General features: G+C 43.4%; 3 protein-coding genes across 5 annotated transcripts; 1 reads left to right on the top strand and 2 right to left on the bottom strand.

The window, feature by feature from the left end:
• Positions 1 to 1239: 1239 nt before the first annotated feature.
• On the top strand, positions 1240 to 10906 carry LOC119561032 (ataxin-2 homolog). Its single transcript, XM_037874859.1, has 9 exons — positions 1240 to 1637; positions 2807 to 4306; positions 4384 to 4511; positions 6847 to 6935; positions 7004 to 7237; positions 9539 to 9809; positions 9902 to 10351; positions 10408 to 10566; positions 10632 to 10906. Exons 2-9 carry the CDS (start codon positions 3055 to 3057, stop codon positions 10695 to 10697), a joined length of 2649 nt encoding a protein of 882 aa, XP_037730787.1. The 5' UTR covers positions 1240 to 1637; positions 2807 to 3054; the 3' UTR covers positions 10698 to 10906.
• Positions 9439 to 16196, bottom strand: LOC119561033 (ATP-dependent Clp protease ATP-binding subunit clpX-like, mitochondrial). 3 transcript variants are annotated; one of them, XR_005221056.1, is made up of 7 exons: positions 15425 to 16196; positions 12673 to 14045; positions 12466 to 12615; positions 12112 to 12333; positions 11858 to 12052; positions 11393 to 11539; positions 9439 to 9800 (listed from the first exon to the last, which is right to left on the bottom strand). XR_005221056.1 is itself a non-coding variant. In XM_037874860.1 (6 exons), exons 1-6 carry the CDS (start codon positions 15480 to 15482, stop codon positions 11516 to 11518), a joined length of 2022 nt encoding a protein of 673 aa, XP_037730788.1. In that variant the 5' UTR covers positions 15483 to 16196; the 3' UTR covers positions 11080 to 11515. The 3 variants fall into 3 exon arrangements, 1 of the variants encoding a protein (XP_037730788.1); XR_005221055.1 differs by having other exon boundaries at positions 9439 to 9803; XM_037874860.1 differs by lacking the exon at positions 9439 to 9800 and having other exon boundaries at positions 11080 to 11539.
• A 43-nt stretch (positions 16197 to 16239) lies between these two features.
• LOC119561035 (surfeit locus protein 6 homolog) lies at positions 16240 to 17469 on the bottom strand. Its single transcript, XM_037874862.1, has 2 exons — positions 17208 to 17469; positions 16240 to 17153 (listed from the first exon to the last, which is right to left on the bottom strand). Exons 1-2 carry the CDS (start codon positions 17374 to 17376, stop codon positions 16336 to 16338), a joined length of 987 nt encoding a protein of 328 aa, XP_037730790.1. The 5' UTR covers positions 17377 to 17469; the 3' UTR covers positions 16240 to 16335.
• Positions 17470 to 17728: the final 259 nt, after the last annotated feature.

Here is a 17728-nt window from a genome sequence, read left to right on the forward strand (position 1 = left end):
GGTATATATTTTTTAAATCCCTTAAAAGCAATCAAAACTATGATAATAAAAAAATGTTTATTTCCTATTCAAATCCATATCCTTAAATTCAAAAGTTCTAAACAGTTAATAACATTTATCATTGGCGTAGTATCAACGTGACTTTTGAACCTCCCAACCGAACCGTGACACCCTGCCTCCAGGGCACAGTGTATAATTAACAAACACCTATGATTTGATTTTTGTATTTTTTATGTTCGACAATGGATTGGCGCTCGCCAGTGTGAGTGAGTGTGTGTGTGTGTGCCTGTGAGTGGGTAAACGACGGCAAGTGTTCTGCCGGCGTCGCTGCCGCTGCGCCGTCGTGTGGGGGTAGGGTGAGAGTGAGAGCGGAGAGAGAGCGGTGGAGCAGCTGCTCAAAGAACGCCAAAGTAATGATCTTTTCGGGCGCCACTCTCCCTCTCTCGCTGCGTTTGAGCTGTTCTGCTAGCTAGTTTATGGCTATTTAGAGCTACTTTAGAAGGGGCAATTAAATGTACAAATATATTTAAAGGAAAATGTACAGAATTGGTAATTAATTTGTACAAGTTCTTATACAATCTTTTATAATTTATTTGCATTTTTTATTATAAACGTATTATTTATGTTCTAACAAAAAATGGCTACTTTAGGGGGCAGTTGTATTTATCTTAAAAAAAATTAATTTATTTTAAAGAACATTTTTTGAAACAAATTAAAATAGCAATTCTTCCAGCCAGTAATCATAAAAAATACATTTAAATCTTTAAAATAAAATCATAAGTTAAAAAAAACGAAAATTTATAAGGATACGGTTCTTTAAGATTAGAATGGTCACCCTTTCCCTTAAAGCGTTTATTACAAAAGGTTACCTACAATAATGAAAAAATAAAATGTATAAGGACATTAAAGGCATAGCCTTCGTTACCAAAGGGTAGCTACAAATTAGTTTTAATAGCTGTGACTTGATTTGTCATCGTCTCTTTTTCGTCGATTGGATCACCTCTGATACGATCGCAGGTCGCTGGTGTGTGGGAGCGCTCGTTCTTGGGGGCTGCGAGTGTCATTAGCGTAGTTGCAGCGGCAATAGAACTCGCAGCAGCAGCAGCAGCAGCAACAGCTGAGATCACCGCGCACTCTCGATCTCGCTCATCCGCTCCGTTGGCTCTGCCGCTCTGCCGCTCTACTCGCAGAACGGAGGCTGATGTTATTTTCAGCGGCCGAAGATTTACAGTAACAACACGGACCTTAGCAGCATCGCGTGCACCGCTATCCGCTCGGATATACCCATGTACGCTCGACTGTCTCCCGATTTCGGACTTGTGATCTGTGAATTCTGCTCTGTTTGCTGTTAATTTTAGACTCGCCAAGCGGAAGCTTGCCAGAGTTTTCCAAAATATCCCGCGGCCGCGTGTGTTTTCCTATCGCTAATAATTTGCAAATTACGTTCGGAAAAATAAAATAAGGGGTGAAAATGTCGTGCCGCGAAAATGTTGATTAACCTCTGCTCGGTTGCGGTTCGGCTTGGTTAATTAATTAATGACGGAATCTCTCGGTGTCGCCGTTGTCGTCAGCACGCGCGCCTCCGGGCCTAAATGCAATTAAATCATTAATAAAGGCAGACAAATATCAAACTATATGTACGTCATACATTGTACACCCCACCGAAAACACACACACACACCACCAGGGCAGGGACATAAAACATATGTAAAGTGCATTGGGGGAGTGTGCGTGCACGTGTGTCTGTGAGCCGCAACTACTTCGAAATTTATTTTCGAATAAATAGTACAAAGTTGAAGAAGCAGCAGCCGCAGTCGCAAACGCAGCTCCCGGTTTCATCTCATCCCCATCTCCATCCCCCATTCCCCATCCACCATACCCATCAGATCCCATCGCAACCCCACGTAAAAACGGCGAAATAGTACAACCGACAGCTGCGGTCAAGATAATAGTAGCTTCTTCCGTCATCAATATAACACATAATGTTGTTTTGCAAGAGTCAATTTCCCCCGTTGGTCATTGAAATTCAATTAAAACAAAAAGGCTTATCAAAATGTTTATAAAAATACATAAACAGTTCATTATTCATGTAAACAAAAAAGAACAAAAGCTTGTATGTCAGCTTTTGCATTGTTTTTTATTTGTTCTGACACTGCAAAAGCCATAGTGATAAATTTTAAATCTAATAAAAATGTTTTTTTAACTTCTGTAAAAAAAGGATAGGATAAGAACGAGCCTTGGCCACCATTTATTTTTAATTTCTTCTGCAGATTTGTAAAAAAGCTCAACTATAAAATTCGTTAATCTTCTGTTACCTTGTAAGAGCTTGCTTTATAACACCAATTCTCTCTAAACATAGGTAGAACTATTATTTCCACCGCACTTGTCTATTTCTTACGCATGCACAGTGGGCTGCAGTTTACTTTTGACCCGTCAAACTTGATTCAATTAATTCAATTGATTAATTGTTTGTTTTTGCGCAAACATAACCAGATGGAATGTCGAGGTGATTCAACGTGACACGATAATCGTTCACGTTTTCGGCGCCAAAGGTGTGAGGCCATTAATTAAGCCCACGATATGATAATTGTTCTTGGCAGCTGAACATCTATTTTGAGTGCTTCCAAAAGGTGCTGCAACCACTGTGCCCGCCGTGTACGCGTCTTACGTATCTGCTCGATATTCCACCGATGCCTGGTCCCGAATCCGTATCCGTATATTTTCATTTTCGTGTGGTGCGTGTGTGTTTGTGTTCGTCTGAAATAAACGAAATAGGAAATTTTGGTATTTTCCTTTATATAAATAGAATTCGCCATACGCAGTCTACGGAGAATCAGTTGAGAGCGCTGAAAATGTGAAAAGTGAATGAAACGCATGTGAGTCTCGCAGCAAAGCCGGTCGAAATTCAATAAAAACCCAATTAAGATTTCAATAAATTATTGAAATTAAAAATGTGAGCAGTGACAATGTGAATATCCAAAACAGAGCGAAAGAAAGAGAGTCGCGAAGAACCGAACCGAGAAAAGTAGACATTTTCCGAGATTCTACAGCAAAATGCAAGCCAATTCGAGCACCACGACGACGACAACGACCACCAAGACCAAGAAGCTGAGCAGCGGAACGGGGGGAAACATGATCAGTTCAGTGGCGGTGACCAGTGCCATAAAGACCACCACCACGACACGGAAACCAGCTGGAAGCTCTGGCGCCAGTCCTAAGTCCCCCAAGTCCCAGACTTCAGCAAGTGCCTCTTCGACCAGCGATTCCAATGCGGAGATCGCCGAGCTGACCAAGAAGATCAACGAGCATGCGGATGCCATCTATCACACGTGGAAGAGCCAGGGCGTCCCGCCCAAAGAGCTCCTGCAGATGTACACGAATGCCGCCGGCGCCGGGGATCTATCGGATGTCACCTCGCCCACCGCCGATGCCGAGGGTCTCCAGAAGATGGTCACCAGCTTCGTGAACAAGGACAAGGAGCAGCGCGGCAAGACCAACAGCCTGAAGAAATCCGCCGACATCACCTCCAATGGCAAGGTGAAAAAGTCCAGCTTCAGTCCTGTCCCGGATCAGCCCCTGCAATCGCCCAAAAAGGTGGCCGCCGCCTCCACCGCCTCCTCCTCCTCCGTCAGCAAACCAGCCCAGCCCGATGTGAATCTCAACTACGACATCAGCCTGGATCTGGATGTGAACAATCTGTCCTCGCAGCAAACCCAAAATCTGCTCATGATCAAGGAGCTGCTGCAGCAGCAGCAGAAGGAGGCTTCACCCAGCACAGTGGGCAAAAAGCGTCAGAACAGCAAGGCCAGCACGACCACCAGCAACATGAGCAATTCGGCTGGCAGCAACAAGTTAACAGCCTCAGAGCAACCCACCAAAAAACAGAGCAAGGCCAGCAGTAGCAGCAGCAGGAACGGATCCATTGCTGTTAGCCTAGATGTGGTCGATGGGAGAATGGGCAACACACTGGCAGTGAGTGATAAGGGCGGCGAGCCAGCGGCCACAGCTCGCAAGTCGAGCAAAACCAAAGAAAATAGCGGCGATTCGAAGCCGGCAACCAAAGAAAAGCCCACGGGGGTGGCAACAGTAGTGCGCAAATCAACAAGTCGCATCGCCACTGATAACGCCGCCGGCAACACATCAGCAACATCGACAGCATCGGCAACACCAGCAGCAACATCAGCAACATCAGCCCCATCGATGGATGCAACGCCAGCAACATCGGCCAGCACAACGATGCCAACGTTGAATAAAGTCAAACCGACCAGCGGGGCGCGGGCGGCCCTCACCAATGGCCAGGATAAAAGTAATATATTCGATCCGGAATCCCTGCGATTCCCCATATGAAGCTCCAGAACTCCAGGTCTCGGTCTCTACTTCCAGTGAATCTCCTCACCCGCGGCTCCGTGGCCGAGCGCGTCCTCATGTTCGAGAAGTGTCCGGATGTGCGGCACGCCTTCCTCAACATCAAGCGCCCCCAGACGGACCCTCCGCCCAAGAGCCTCATCAAGGTGAGTTATGAAAATCGCCATAGATCACCTTTTAGGAGGGGCCGAAAATCGCGCTGCTCGTGGTGTTATCTAATAGTTGAAAATGCCAGAAGAAAAAAAACAAAATCAAATACAACAAAAAATCGAAACATACCCCTCTTTCCCCCGTTGATCGAACCAATTGCAATTGCCCATTGGTTTTCTTTCGACTTTTCGTGGGCTGCTCTTATCGGTGCGAGCGCACTGCATCATTGATTGATTTAAGGTTGCCCCAAGACGCCTCAAGAGAAACGCTTGCCAAATGGCTGGGAAAGATCGGTGGCCATAGGAGCACCGAGTAAGAGTGAAGAAGGTTCCAACAGTCAATGTGTTTTGAAAATATAATTGCAGTTGTGGTCCTGTGAAAAAAATTAAAGCCTGATTTTGAATTTGTGTAGCGAAAAAGTTTGAGAACTCTGGGAAAAATGTAGTCTAAAATTTGTAAAGATATTCAAAGAACGTATCAGAACCTATTTTTTAGAAGATAAATGTAATGTACTTCTAGTTTTGTATCCCAATTATTTGATGATCCATCAAAAATAACAATTATATTACGAATTTTTAAAAATTAACATTAATAAGCAAACATCAATCAAAAAACAAATTAAGCCAAATAAAACCCTTCAAATTAATCAAATTATCAAACTAAGTTCGTTATAAAGTACTCAAATCTAATTTTTTTACTAAAGAATTTTGATTCGTGGTTGTCGAGAAGGCAAAAAAATAAATGCATTATTGTATAATATTTAAATTCAAACCTGTTCTAAGAAACAGTTTCTTTATATTGAATGCTATCACTAATGATATCTCAACCATTCTATATCGCACTGCATTAACATATGCGAATCCGAAACTTCCACTAAAATTCGCTTAGACGTTCAAGAACCTGTTGACTACTCAGTTTCTCTGCAGGGATTACTGGGTGTTCGTACTGCTCCCACTTACCCACATCGAGAGCTCCCAGTGTTGTGTGCATATTTTCGTATATAAACAATCAAATCAAGCATTTACGATCAGCACAATCGTGCAGAGGCAAAACAACAAAAATAAACCAAGCAACAACGAAACCGAATTCAATACAACCCAGGCACATGATCATCATCACTTTTGAGCACTTCGAAATGCAATTTGCTGTTTTTTCTGGGGGGTTTTTGTTTTAGAATTGTTTAATTGCTTAATTACATGTGCGGGCGGGCATGTCATATTTGGTTTTTTTATGAATGGTCTACCAGTCCAAATAAATCTCTCCTATCCAATTGAACTTTGCTTTACTACGATTGCTTGTGAAATTCCTCACTTTGGCCGAAGCGTCTCTGATCAAAGCAAACAATACGGCTAAAAATATAATCCTCAAATGAAAAACCAAAACTATTTTTTGCAATTAAGTTTTGGGCAGGGGCAGACACAAGTTGAATGTAGTTTGCGTTCGATCCTCTGCCGTCGTTCGTGCTCTTTGCTTTTTGTCTATAAATTAGGCAACAATGCGTATGCGTAATATTTGACTATAAACGATGTGTAGCCGGGCGTATACGTAATATGCGCACATGCCAACGAATTGTTTGCTCTTTCGCAGGGGCCTCCCGATGTGATCGAGTGAGGAGATTAATATTTATGTCGTCGTTGACAGTTTTAAAATCATGAATGGCCTGGGCATGGATTGTAAAATCAATGAGACGTCCTCATACGTATATGAACCAAATAGAGTCATATAATGTTGGGTGGGAAAAACATAGAACAACAAAATAATATCCTCAGATATTATGAAACTATAGCTTTAACTGTTTGTATAAGTTCTCAACATATCTTAACAAATTCTTCATGTTTCCTCATCTACCCACATATAAGCAATAGCTTTTTTTCACAGCTGGCCAATAGAGAATTTTCGTATTCAATGCATTTTACCATGAAAATCTCTCACTTTGTTTAGTATAGTAAAATTCGCAACATAAAAATCCCACGGATCAAATATGTTTCCATTATTTACCAAAGGCGAAAAGTTAATTTAAACAAAAAGTATTTGTTTTTGCGCCTCCTCCGCTCACCGCTTAAATTAGCCAACAATTTGTTGATGTTTATTTAAAAGGCAAACATTTAATAATAAATTCAAAGGCAAAGGGCGAAAGTACGTCGATATGGGCGTGGCTGTCTACGGATTTCGGGGGCGGAGGGTGAGAAAAAATTTCCGCGAAAACGTAAACAAACGAAACTCTTCGAGAATAAATTGCGAATTTTATTGAGTGGCGCTTTGGCAGCCACAACAAGGGAATGTAAACAATTAGTGAGTAAAATTAATTTTCGTATTCATATTCGTCGACAGGTCAAGCTGCACGCCACCCCGCCCCCGCCGTCGGAGCAGAATCTGCTGCAGAAGGAGATCCGATCCACCAAGAGCGTCTACATACCCAGGTGAGCGGATCTAGAACACTAGTCCCTTGATGTGGTTTTCCTAAGGTGTGCATTTCCATTGCCGGCAGATTCTACTTTCCACACGGCAAGCCGCAGCCCAACATCGCCATGGAGCGGGTGGTACGGGGCATCCTCTCCGCCTTCGACAGCTTTCCCAACAACCAGGTGACCAAGGACGAGCTGCCGCGCATCCTCAAGCTCTGCGGGCTGCCCTTCTACTGGCGCATGCCGGTGATGGTCTTCTGCCAGTCGGCCAGCTCGGGTCTCGTCGAGCGCCAGCGGTTCGTCGAGTTCTGGAAACAGTAAGTAGTAATCGATTATATTATCAAAAGAGTTATTTGTAGGTATTTCTATCTTAAAATGTGGTTTACTCGGTTTATTACTCTATTTTAGACAAGAATTTTAATAGATATAGATATATCCCTTTAACTTATATATATAAGCTATAAGATATAGTAGTCCGATCCGGCTGGTTCCAACTTATATACTACCTGCAAAAGATATAAGACTTTTGGGAAAGTATCTGCTCGATAGCTTTAAAACTGAGAGACTAGTTTGCGTAGAAACGGACATGGCTATATCGACTCGTCTAGTCATGCTGATCAAGAATATATATACTTTATGGGGTCGGAAACGTCTCCTTCACTGCGTTGCAAACTTCTAACTGAAATCAATATACCCTCTGCAAGGGTATAAAAATGTAAAACAAGGAAGAACGCTATAGTCGAGTACCTCGACTATCAGATACCCGTTACTCAGCTAAAGGGAACTTGCGCTGCGCTCTAGCCTACGGAATCTAAATCTGAAATCCCATTTCTCTGTCTTTCATATTTTCCGAGATATCCGCGATCATATTTACGATTTTTTGAAGTTTGAGGGCGGTTTGTGGGCGTTCTAGTGGGCGTGGCAAACTTTTTTTAGGTCAATCGATAGGTATTGATAAGAACAATACATTTCAGTTAAAATTTTTATTCTAGCATGAAAACTGTAGGAGCCACAGTTTTGGGCGGTTTGTGGGCGTTAGAGTGGGCGTGGCACTCTGCTGAAACAAACTTGCGCTGCGTAAGAAGCTCAGGAATCTGCACGCCTAATCGCAATAGTCTAGCTCTTATAGTTTCCAAGATCTCAGCGTTCATCCGGACGGACAGACAGACGGACAGACGGACAGACGGACAGATGGACATGGCTAGATCGACTCGGCTAGTGATCCTGATCAAGAATATATATACTTTATGGGGTCGGAAACGCTTCCTTCTGCCTGTTACATACTTTCCGACGAATCTAGTATACCCTTTTACTCTACGAGTAACGGGTATAAAAATGATATCTTTGGTGTTGTTTGACAATTAAATAACATTTTTTAAATAGTTTTGAACTTTGAATTAAATTTTATCAAAATCGGACGACTATATCATATAGCTGCCATAGGAACGATCAGAAAATTGGTGGGAAAATAGTATGAAACAAATTAAAGCTTCTGTGTTTTTTAACATATAACCTCTGAATTTTGAATTTAATTTTATCAAAATCTGACGACTATATAATATAGCTGCCATAGGAACGATCGGAAAATTGGTGGGAAAATAATATGAAACAAATTATAGCTTCGGTGTTTTTTGACATATATATATATATATATATCTTATACTATTGGGAAAATCATTTTTTGTATTTTAAAATTTAATAATTATAACTGCAAGGGTATACAAACTTCGGCTTGCCGAAGTTAACTTCCTTTCTTGTTTTTATTGAATGGCTGGATCCATACTCCATTTTAACCGAGAATTTAACTACCTACAGATATTTCCATTTAATTTATATTACTTATAGGGTTTTTTATGTATGTATTGATTTTTATCTTAAAGTGTGATCTAAATGGTGTGATACTCGAATATTCACATACCAATCAAGGAAATTTCAAGTTTTTTATATGATCTTGGTAATACATTTTTAATGCTTACAGATATTTCCATTTAATATTAATACTTATAAACTAGAGAACAGCCTAATTTAAATGTTTTTGAAGTGTGCTTCTATCATAAAATACGAATTAATTTGTCTCATACTTGAAATACTTACTTTTCAATCAAGGATTTTTCAGATTTTTCTCATGATTTGGGTATAGAATTTAGATATTTACAGATTTTTCCATTAAATAATAATGGCTTTAAACTATAAGTATTTATTTAGCTTCATCCATCGGCTGTGAGATGTGCGCCCGCACATTTTTCCCAAAAAGCAGATGCTGCTCGAATGATGACCTTAACTTAATAAACATTTACTCATAAATCAAGCCTATATGATCAATGTAAATATATTTATGACCTACGCATTTCGATTTGATATGATAGCGAGCGGTTTCTTCTTCAAACACTTTTTAATTTTTAAATCCCATTATCGGGTTTTAATTTTAAACGTAGGAAAACCTGTTTGGCAACCCCATGTACTTATACCTAATATCTTTTATTTACTTGGAAATGCTAATACTTTTATACACCTTTTGTTTTAATAAACAACAGAAGAGGTTTTAATTAATTGATGAAATGATTGTCGAAGAACTTAATTTCATACTTATTCTAAAAGAAAACCTCTGTGACTTTCAGAATGAATGTTTATTGCCATGAGGCGGCCTCGAGATTCGTGTACATTCTGTCGCGGGGCCAGAGATTCCGTTCGTACATCGTGCCCGAGGACCTGGTGCCAATGGTGCAGGATGTGGTGGACACACACCCCGGCCTGGCCTTTCTCAAGGAAGCCACCGAGTTCCATTCCAGATACGTGCACACAGTCATCGCGCGCATTTTCTATTCGGTGAACCGCAGTTGGAGCGGCAAGATCACAATAGCCGAGCTAAAACGGTCCGACCTGCTGGAGGTGAGATACGTTGTTCAAAAGAACTATAAATATTTGGAAGAATTGCGAAATAATTAAAAATTCTTAACGTTTAATTTTAAACCCGCCCACAGATGATCAGTCTGCTGGAGGAGGAGGAGGATATCAATCAGATAATGGCCTTCTTTAGCTACGAGCACTTCTATGTGATCTACTGCAAGTTCTGGGAACTGGACAAGGATCACGACCTGCTGGTCAGCCAGGAGGATCTCGCCAAGCACAGTGACCATGCCCTGTCATCTAGGATTGTGGAGCGAATCTTCTCGGGATGTGTGACGCGCAGTGACAATAAGAAGGCCCCGGAGGACGAGGCCAAAATGTCCTACACGGACTTTGTGTGGTTTATCCTTTCGGAGGAGGACAAACGGACGCCGACGGCCATCGAGTACTGGTTCCGATGTATGGATGTGGACGGAGATGGCGTGCTGTCCATGTACGAACTGGAATACTTCTACGAGGAACAACAGCAGAGGATGGAGGGAATTGGAATCGAGTGCCTGCCATTTGAGGACTGTCTGTGCCAGGTGAGGATCTGGGCTATAACCCATCTGAATTGCATTTAATAACATTTTTTGACTAGATGCTGGATATGATCAAGCCGGCGAATCGCGACTGCATCACCCTGGGCGACTTGAAGCGTTGCAAAATGACTCACGTCTTTTTCGATACCTTCTTCAATCTGGAGAAGTATTTGGATCACGAACAACGAGATCCTTTTGCCTCGCAACGTGACGAATATGTAAGTTTTATTGGCATTGCCTATGTAGTACTGGAGTCAATCTGACAACTTTCCCTATTTTACAGACCTCCGATTGGGATCGCTTTGCGGCACAGGAATACGAGCTGCTCATATCCGAGGAAAACGATTGAGCGTCGCCAAAAGATATTTATTAACTTACAAATTTTTATACAAATTTATACACTACGAAATGAAAATGAAACAGAAAAACAAACAAAAAGAAGGAACTACAATTAGTCCATATGTGCAATAAATTCAAATTATTTATTATGAGTTCTGCAGATTTAGTTGAATTTTAATGATGATTAAAATAAAATTAATGAAAAATAAAAAAGTATAATTTTGTTGTTCTCCATTTAATTAAAGAGTAGTTAGATATGCCATTGGTAACTACAGGGTGGGTATTAACATTACAAACTATAACTTTTAGATTAGTTTCCAGTTGCGAAATTCTCGGATGGCCCTTTAAAAGGTTTTTCTTACATTTCTTAATTAGATATCAAAGCAATACTCTTAAATTTTTTCATTTTTTTTATTGTTTGTTTTAAAAATTTGATTTCTCAACTTAACTTAGTTTAAAGTAGAACGTGCTTCTCGTTTATCATCATTACAACGCTACCAGAACTCATTTAGAAACTCAGTTTAGACTATGCAAAATTTGCCTAAATATATGTTTACGTTTGTATATATAATTGGTATATGCAAGAGAGGATCCTAGCGCCAATTGGTCCAGACCTTGACCACATCCCTGCCAACTTTGCAGATTACCGATCTTATGTTAAAAAATGTGGCTTTTATTCATTTTAACATTTGTTATTCCACTTACAATTGCTTTCGGCTCTAAAGATTGCGCTGCTCGTCGATTATGAATCACAGATGCATATGGGATTGAGGATATTCTTTAAAAATATTTGCGGGAGCACTCATTCACTCCTCAGCGGGTCATATTTTACACAGTGACGGGATTCGGGATCTAAGACGAACCAACCAATTTATCATTCAAACCGCACTACAAAACATACATGTTAGAGTAGGAAAAATGAAAGTATCTTTTGGTTCAACTTTGAATTGTGTTTGCTGATGTTATTTTAAGAGAAAACTACGCACTGACGATTCGAAATCAAGCAATTGTACATATTTAACAAGCTAAATAGAGTATAGAATACAAGAGTTTAACAAGAGCCAACAATTTGGAAAGCGTTAGGAATTGAAAGAACTCTGTTTTGTCTCAATTTCAGTTTTGGTTGGCTGTGGATGTGGGTAGCTGTCTGATTTACTGTTTTAGTCGTACTTTCTCACTATTCTCAAAGTTCTTATCATTATCGGTTGTGGTATCGGAGTCCGTGGCAGCGGTCCCGGATGCCGGGGCGTCCGCATCACGGCTATATTCGGGTGAGGAGCTGCCCTTGACATAATCGGCGGTTATGTGAACCCCCCGAATGTCTGAGCCGGGCACTATGAACATGGGATCCAGCAGCAGTTGCTCCTGAAATGAATTTACAAAAATTGTTAGCAATATCCCTTAATTATTTCACAGGTACGTACCATTATCGAGCGCAGTCCACGAGCTCCCGTATGCCTCTCCATCGCCAGCTGGGCTATCGACTTAACCGCGTCCTCCGTGAAGGTAAGATCCACCTCATCAAGGCCCAGCAGTGCCTTGTATTGCGGCACTAGGGCGTTTCGCGGTTCGGTGAGGATTCGCACCAACATGCTGACGTTCAAGCTGTGGAAGGGCACGATAACCGGGAAACGGCCAACGAATTCCTAAAGCACAAATGGGGTTTCCAAATTATTAAAGATAATCAATATTTTTTAATAACATTTATATATCAATATTTAAAAGTTACACCCTTGATTAGTTTCATGATTTATCCTCGCTATAAACTCGTTACTTACCGGTATCATTCCGAACTCTACGAGATCACGTGCCTGCACTTTGGTCAGACATTTATCACGCTCCTCCTGATCGTTGTCCATGGGACTGGCGGCTGATTGAGCTGCACGACGGCCGGATCCGCTGGTCGAAGGCATGCCGAAACCCAAATACTAGGTAATGGAATACTTAATTAGTAAATGAAGTAAAAGGGAAGAACCATGCCTTACCTTCTCGTTGAGACGACGTGCTATTAGCCTATCCAGTCCTGTGTAGGCACCAGAGGCCACGAAGAGGATGTTTGTGGTGTCCACCTGGACAGTCTCGCCACGCAGCTTGCGCGGGGAGTTGCGTTCTGGCACGTTGACCACCGTGCCTTCGAGCATCTTTAGCATGCCCTGCTGGACTCCCTCGCCGCCAACGTCGCGGAGCTGGTGGATTCCAGGGACGGCACCGATCTTGTCCACCTCGTCGAGGAAGACTATTCCTGTTTGAGCGCGCTCCACGTTGTAGTTAGCATCCTGCAGTAGCTTGGAAATGACGCTCTCGATGTCCTCACCCACGTATCCCGCCTGGGTCAACGTGGTGCAGTCACAGATGGCGAAGGGCACGTCCAGGCACTTGGCGATTGTCTGGGCGATCAGTGTTTTTCCGGATCCCGTTGGGCCCAACATGATGATGTTGCTCTTCTCCAGCTTGACGTCGTTGGACTGCCGGTCTAGTATTTCCGAACCGGTTCTGTGGTCGCCACCTCCACGGGCATTGCTGGTTGCTGCGCCGGTAAGTCCGCCCCCAAGTCCTGGACCTCCCATTCCGACACCCATGCCCATCTGAGCTGGCGATTTTGGCAGTTCGTTGCCCGGGGAGCTGTTTAGTGTGTGACCGATCCCTGTAATGTGTAGCAGATCTGGCCGGGGAATACCGTCCAGGCCGCCGGATCCGTTGCCGGAACCTCCTCCCTGCTGTTGCAGCTGCGGTAGGTTGTGGTGGATGCGCTTATAGTGGTTGTACACTGCCACCGCCAGCACCTTCTTGGCAAAGTCCTGGCCCACCACATGCTTGTCCAGATACTCCATGATCTTCTGGGGCGGTGGTGGCGGCTTGCGCTGGTTCTTGGGCTCGTCCTTGGTGCGCTGCTTGGTCTCCACCTCGGACAGCACCACGAAGAAGTAGTTGCACTTGGCGCACTTGACAAACCGCGTGGAGCTCACGAATGTCTCAACTTGCGTACAGGCGCTGCCGCACTTTGGGCACGAGAGGAACTTGTCACTGCCGCCGCCAGGCGGATCGGCGCCACTGGTCGTACTCGCTCCAGAGCCTGCCCCACCGCCGGGGGTCTTGGCTCCACTGCCCCCCGATGCACTGGCCCCACTTCCGCTGGCACTCCCGCTGTCGCTGGAGTCCTCTGGCGTTCTCGAGGTGGCGTTGGTGATGTCAATGTACGCCGGTATTGCCAGTGCGGGCTCAAGTCTCATCTGTCGATTGGCCGCGCAGTTCCGCGTGGCCAGGTGAAAGCGTCGGACGCCCCAGTGGCTGACCTCGTCGCTGTCTGCGCTCAGGATAACGCATCTCGCCGAGCGCTGTGTTTGACCAACTCCGCTTCCTAGAAAGAGAAAATGGGGATCCAAGTTTAGTATAGAAATTCTTTAACCATATTTTTTTCAAGGCTTCTTTTATATTAATTGTGAATAAATCAAAATCATAAACTTAATAACTGCAGAAGATTAAGATAGAAGATAGTTAAGGATTATTACAAATAAAAATAAATTGGATTGTTTTTCGTAATTCCTTATAATTCTTACCAAAATATGATATTTTAAAAGATTTCTTTGTTAAATTAGACCAGACTATAATTACAACAATCAGTATGATGCATATGTTGGATTCTATCCATATATAGAATGCTTTCCAATTAAAATATATTTTTGAAAAGATTTTAAATATATGGGGTTATATATTTATTTATTTTTAGATATGATTTTGGATACCTTTAACTACTCAACGAAATACGATAAAGTGCATTAATTTTGTGACATTTTCTCTGTATGGACTTAGAGATTTATATTGCCTCTCGGACACAAAGAAGAAATAAATAGGAAGCATCGACCCCAAGCGCGGGGTTAATACCTCCTAAAGCACGGACAATTGATAACAACAAAGGGGATCTGGAGAAGAGAATCTCTAGATTGGCCCCCACAAAAAAAAACTAACAAGTAAGGCCAAGGGCAATTAGCATCTTCCGTTTTCGCAGATGACTCGCAACTTTTTCGCAGTATTGCCAATCAAGCAGGGCCTAGATATGGCTAATCTCGGAATCCCCAGGTGTTGTAAATATCACAAAAGACAACAATCTCTTCTGATAACTACAACATTGTTTCTCTCAGTGAAATTGGTTAAGTAAACTTCCGGCTCTCGGCTTTCCTAACCTGCAGACCAACCAATGTAATAACCAACTGTGGCCCATTAAAAATGTGTAAGAAATTGCTCCGCTGAAGACATGAAATAATAAAGAAATCATTGCGTCAGACCAAAAGCAATAATTAAGCTAGCTGGCCATTCGGGCCTTATAAAACAATTCAAGTTCAGTTGGTCCAAAAGCAAGACACGGCTGGTCTGATTGGAAACCGTGAGGGGGCTGGCCTTCCAATCAGATGTATGTGCTTCGTGAATGTAAAATCAGGTGGGGGAACCCCTTTTGGACGACGCCACTGGGGCCCTGTTGACCGCGAGCAGCTTTTTGATATCAAAAGAAGACGACCTTCAATCGATGTTTTGGTTGTTTGACACTAGACCAGAAAAATTCAGCGAGCGCAGCAGCTAGAAATTTCTGATAAGACAAATGTAAGGGGGGGATTCGGATTGGGATTGGTAAACTGCAGTTAGCAGGCTGTTCTGATTGGCTTGTTGCCTTTGTTTTTGTTGTTGTTTCACGGCTAATGACGCAGTTACGTATGCGATTGGCGCAACAACAACAGCACTTACCCTTTGCCCAGACACTGTATTTGGGGCCCAGCAGGATAATCCGCCGCACCATGCTCATGGTGGCTGCTCCCCGCCGCCTCTGCGCCTCTACGCCTCTGTTCCTTCCGCTTCCTCCTGCCCCCTGCAGCTGCTACTCCTGCGCGCCCCTGCTTCTTCGCTTCACTTCTCAGCTGGCCCGCCGCTGCTTCTTCTTGCTCTGCTGATCTGCAAAGTTATTGTTGTGGGGCTCCTAGCGTGGTTCTTCCTCTTCTGCAGTTTCCTTTTCAATTTCCACTTGTTAGTTTATATTTGATCTGCGAAATGCGTCGCAATTTGGCTGCTTTACCGCCTGCCGTGCTTTATTTTCGGTGGAAAATGGGGGAATAGATAGCGCTCTGCACGTAATTTGTGTGGCTGTGTGCGTGCGTGTGAATCTCGTTGCTTTGGCTGCCCCACTCGCTGTGCTTCTTCTTGTTACAGCGGCAGTTTCGCTGTATTAAAGATCACCTAATTCTTCGGTGGTTTAACTAAGTAAATTACACTTTTGCTTTTCTTGTAAGTACTTGGAAAATCTGGAAAAATCGCTGCTTTCTTACAAAGCGATTGCGATAACAATCGATTGTTGTTATCGCCCACAGCTGTTTGCCGCTCTTCTTCTTACCACTCTTCAGTGGGGCCGCGCAACGCACAGTGGAACACAAAGTGACATAGAGTGGACAAAAAACGAGGCGCCAAAACTGGGGGCTATGGAACTTGGAATTTTGCTCTCGGGGGGAATTTTGACTGTGTCGAGGCCGGAAATGTAAGTTTCTAACTCGAAAAATGATGGACGAGAATTTTCAAACGATTACTCTTTTTTTTCTATAGCATTCTGAGTTGAATTTCAACGTGGCATACATTTATATTATTTTAAACTTAAAGCTAAGCCCTGACTAGAAGCCTGGTATGATGCGACCCTTCTTGCTGGCCGTCTTTAGCTTGCGGTTCTTCTTGTCCTTGCTGCGCTTGTCCAGATTCTCCTGTCGCTTCTTCTGCCGCTTCTCCTTGTCGTGCTCCACCTTCTGCTTGCGCTCCGTCCACTTGGTCTTCGACTTCTTCTTCTCCACGCGTCGCTTCTTGATGGCCTTCTGCAGCAGCTTGGTGTCGTCCTTGACCTTCTTGCCCTCGACCTTGTCGAAGGCGTTGCGCCAGGCGATGTCCGTCTGCATCTCGGCCGCCTTGTCCGTTTCGCCCTGTTCGCGCAGCTCGGTGAGGTGCTTCTTGGTGTCGCGCAACTTCTTCAGGATCTCCTTGGGGTTCTGGTGCGACTTCTTGGCCTTGCCGCCTGGATTGGCCGCAAAGTCCACCTTGGAGTAGACTATCTTGGCCTCTTGGTTGTATACCGGCTGCACCTTGACCGGTTGGATCTGTTCCTTGCTGTCCTCCGTGTCCTGTTCCGCCTTGACCAGTCCGTTCTTCAGCTTCTGGTGCTTGACATTCTCGTTCTTCAGGTTTTTGGCCGAGGAAAGGAGCAGTTTCTGTACGCCCTTGCTGCGCTTCAGTTTTTTGGACTCGCGCCGCTTCTGCTGGCGCTCTGTGGTGGGACCCTTCTTCTGGCGCAGCTTGTTCTTGATGGAGGCAATCCTGGCATCCACGTCCTCGTCGTCGGAGTCCTGCTTTTTCAGTTTCCCCTGGTTTTTCTGTTTTTTACTCTTCTTGTTGCTCGACTCCTCAGTGTCAGACAGCAGGTAATCCTCGTAGGTGTCTTCATCTGTAAAAAAAGGAGGATTTACTAAAGAATTAACACTTTTATTGATGGTTTTACCTTCTTTGTTGGAGTAGGGCACTTTGTGAGTGGTCAACAGGTTCAAAACACGCTGGTGGAACTTTTTGGTGAGGGTAAGGAGGTCATCCTTCTTCGTGGGCTTCTCCTGCTTGCCGTTCCTCATATCGTACTCCTCCCGGAGACGCTTCACAATCTCCGCCTGGGTCATGTTGGTCGGTAAAACAATAATAAAACTATTATTTACGGATGGCACACGTGCAGCAAGGCGGTTGGAATGCAGTGCGACCCCAAAGAAAGTGGGTAAAGTGTTATGAAATAGTGGTCACCCTAATGAGACAGTCTGGCAACGCTTTGAGTGATAAGGGTATGCGATTATTCAGGATATTCCCCAATTAATTTCAATTGTAAAAACTAACATCATTTAAACATATTATTTTCAGTTAGTTTAATTTACTAATTCTAGCTAAAATTTTGGAAAATCTCCTAATTCACTTTCAGACTAGCGTGACCAGATCTCGAATTTCGAAAGACGCCCTCGCCCGCCTTTCGGCATTTCTTAG

This window comes from Drosophila subpulchrella, unplaced genomic scaffold (genome assembly GCF_014743375.2).
Source record: "Drosophila subpulchrella strain 33 F10 #4 breed RU33 unplaced genomic scaffold, RU_Dsub_v1.1 Primary Assembly Seq354, whole genome shotgun sequence".
Classification (NCBI taxonomy): domain Eukaryota; kingdom Metazoa; phylum Arthropoda; class Insecta; order Diptera; family Drosophilidae; genus Drosophila; species Drosophila subpulchrella.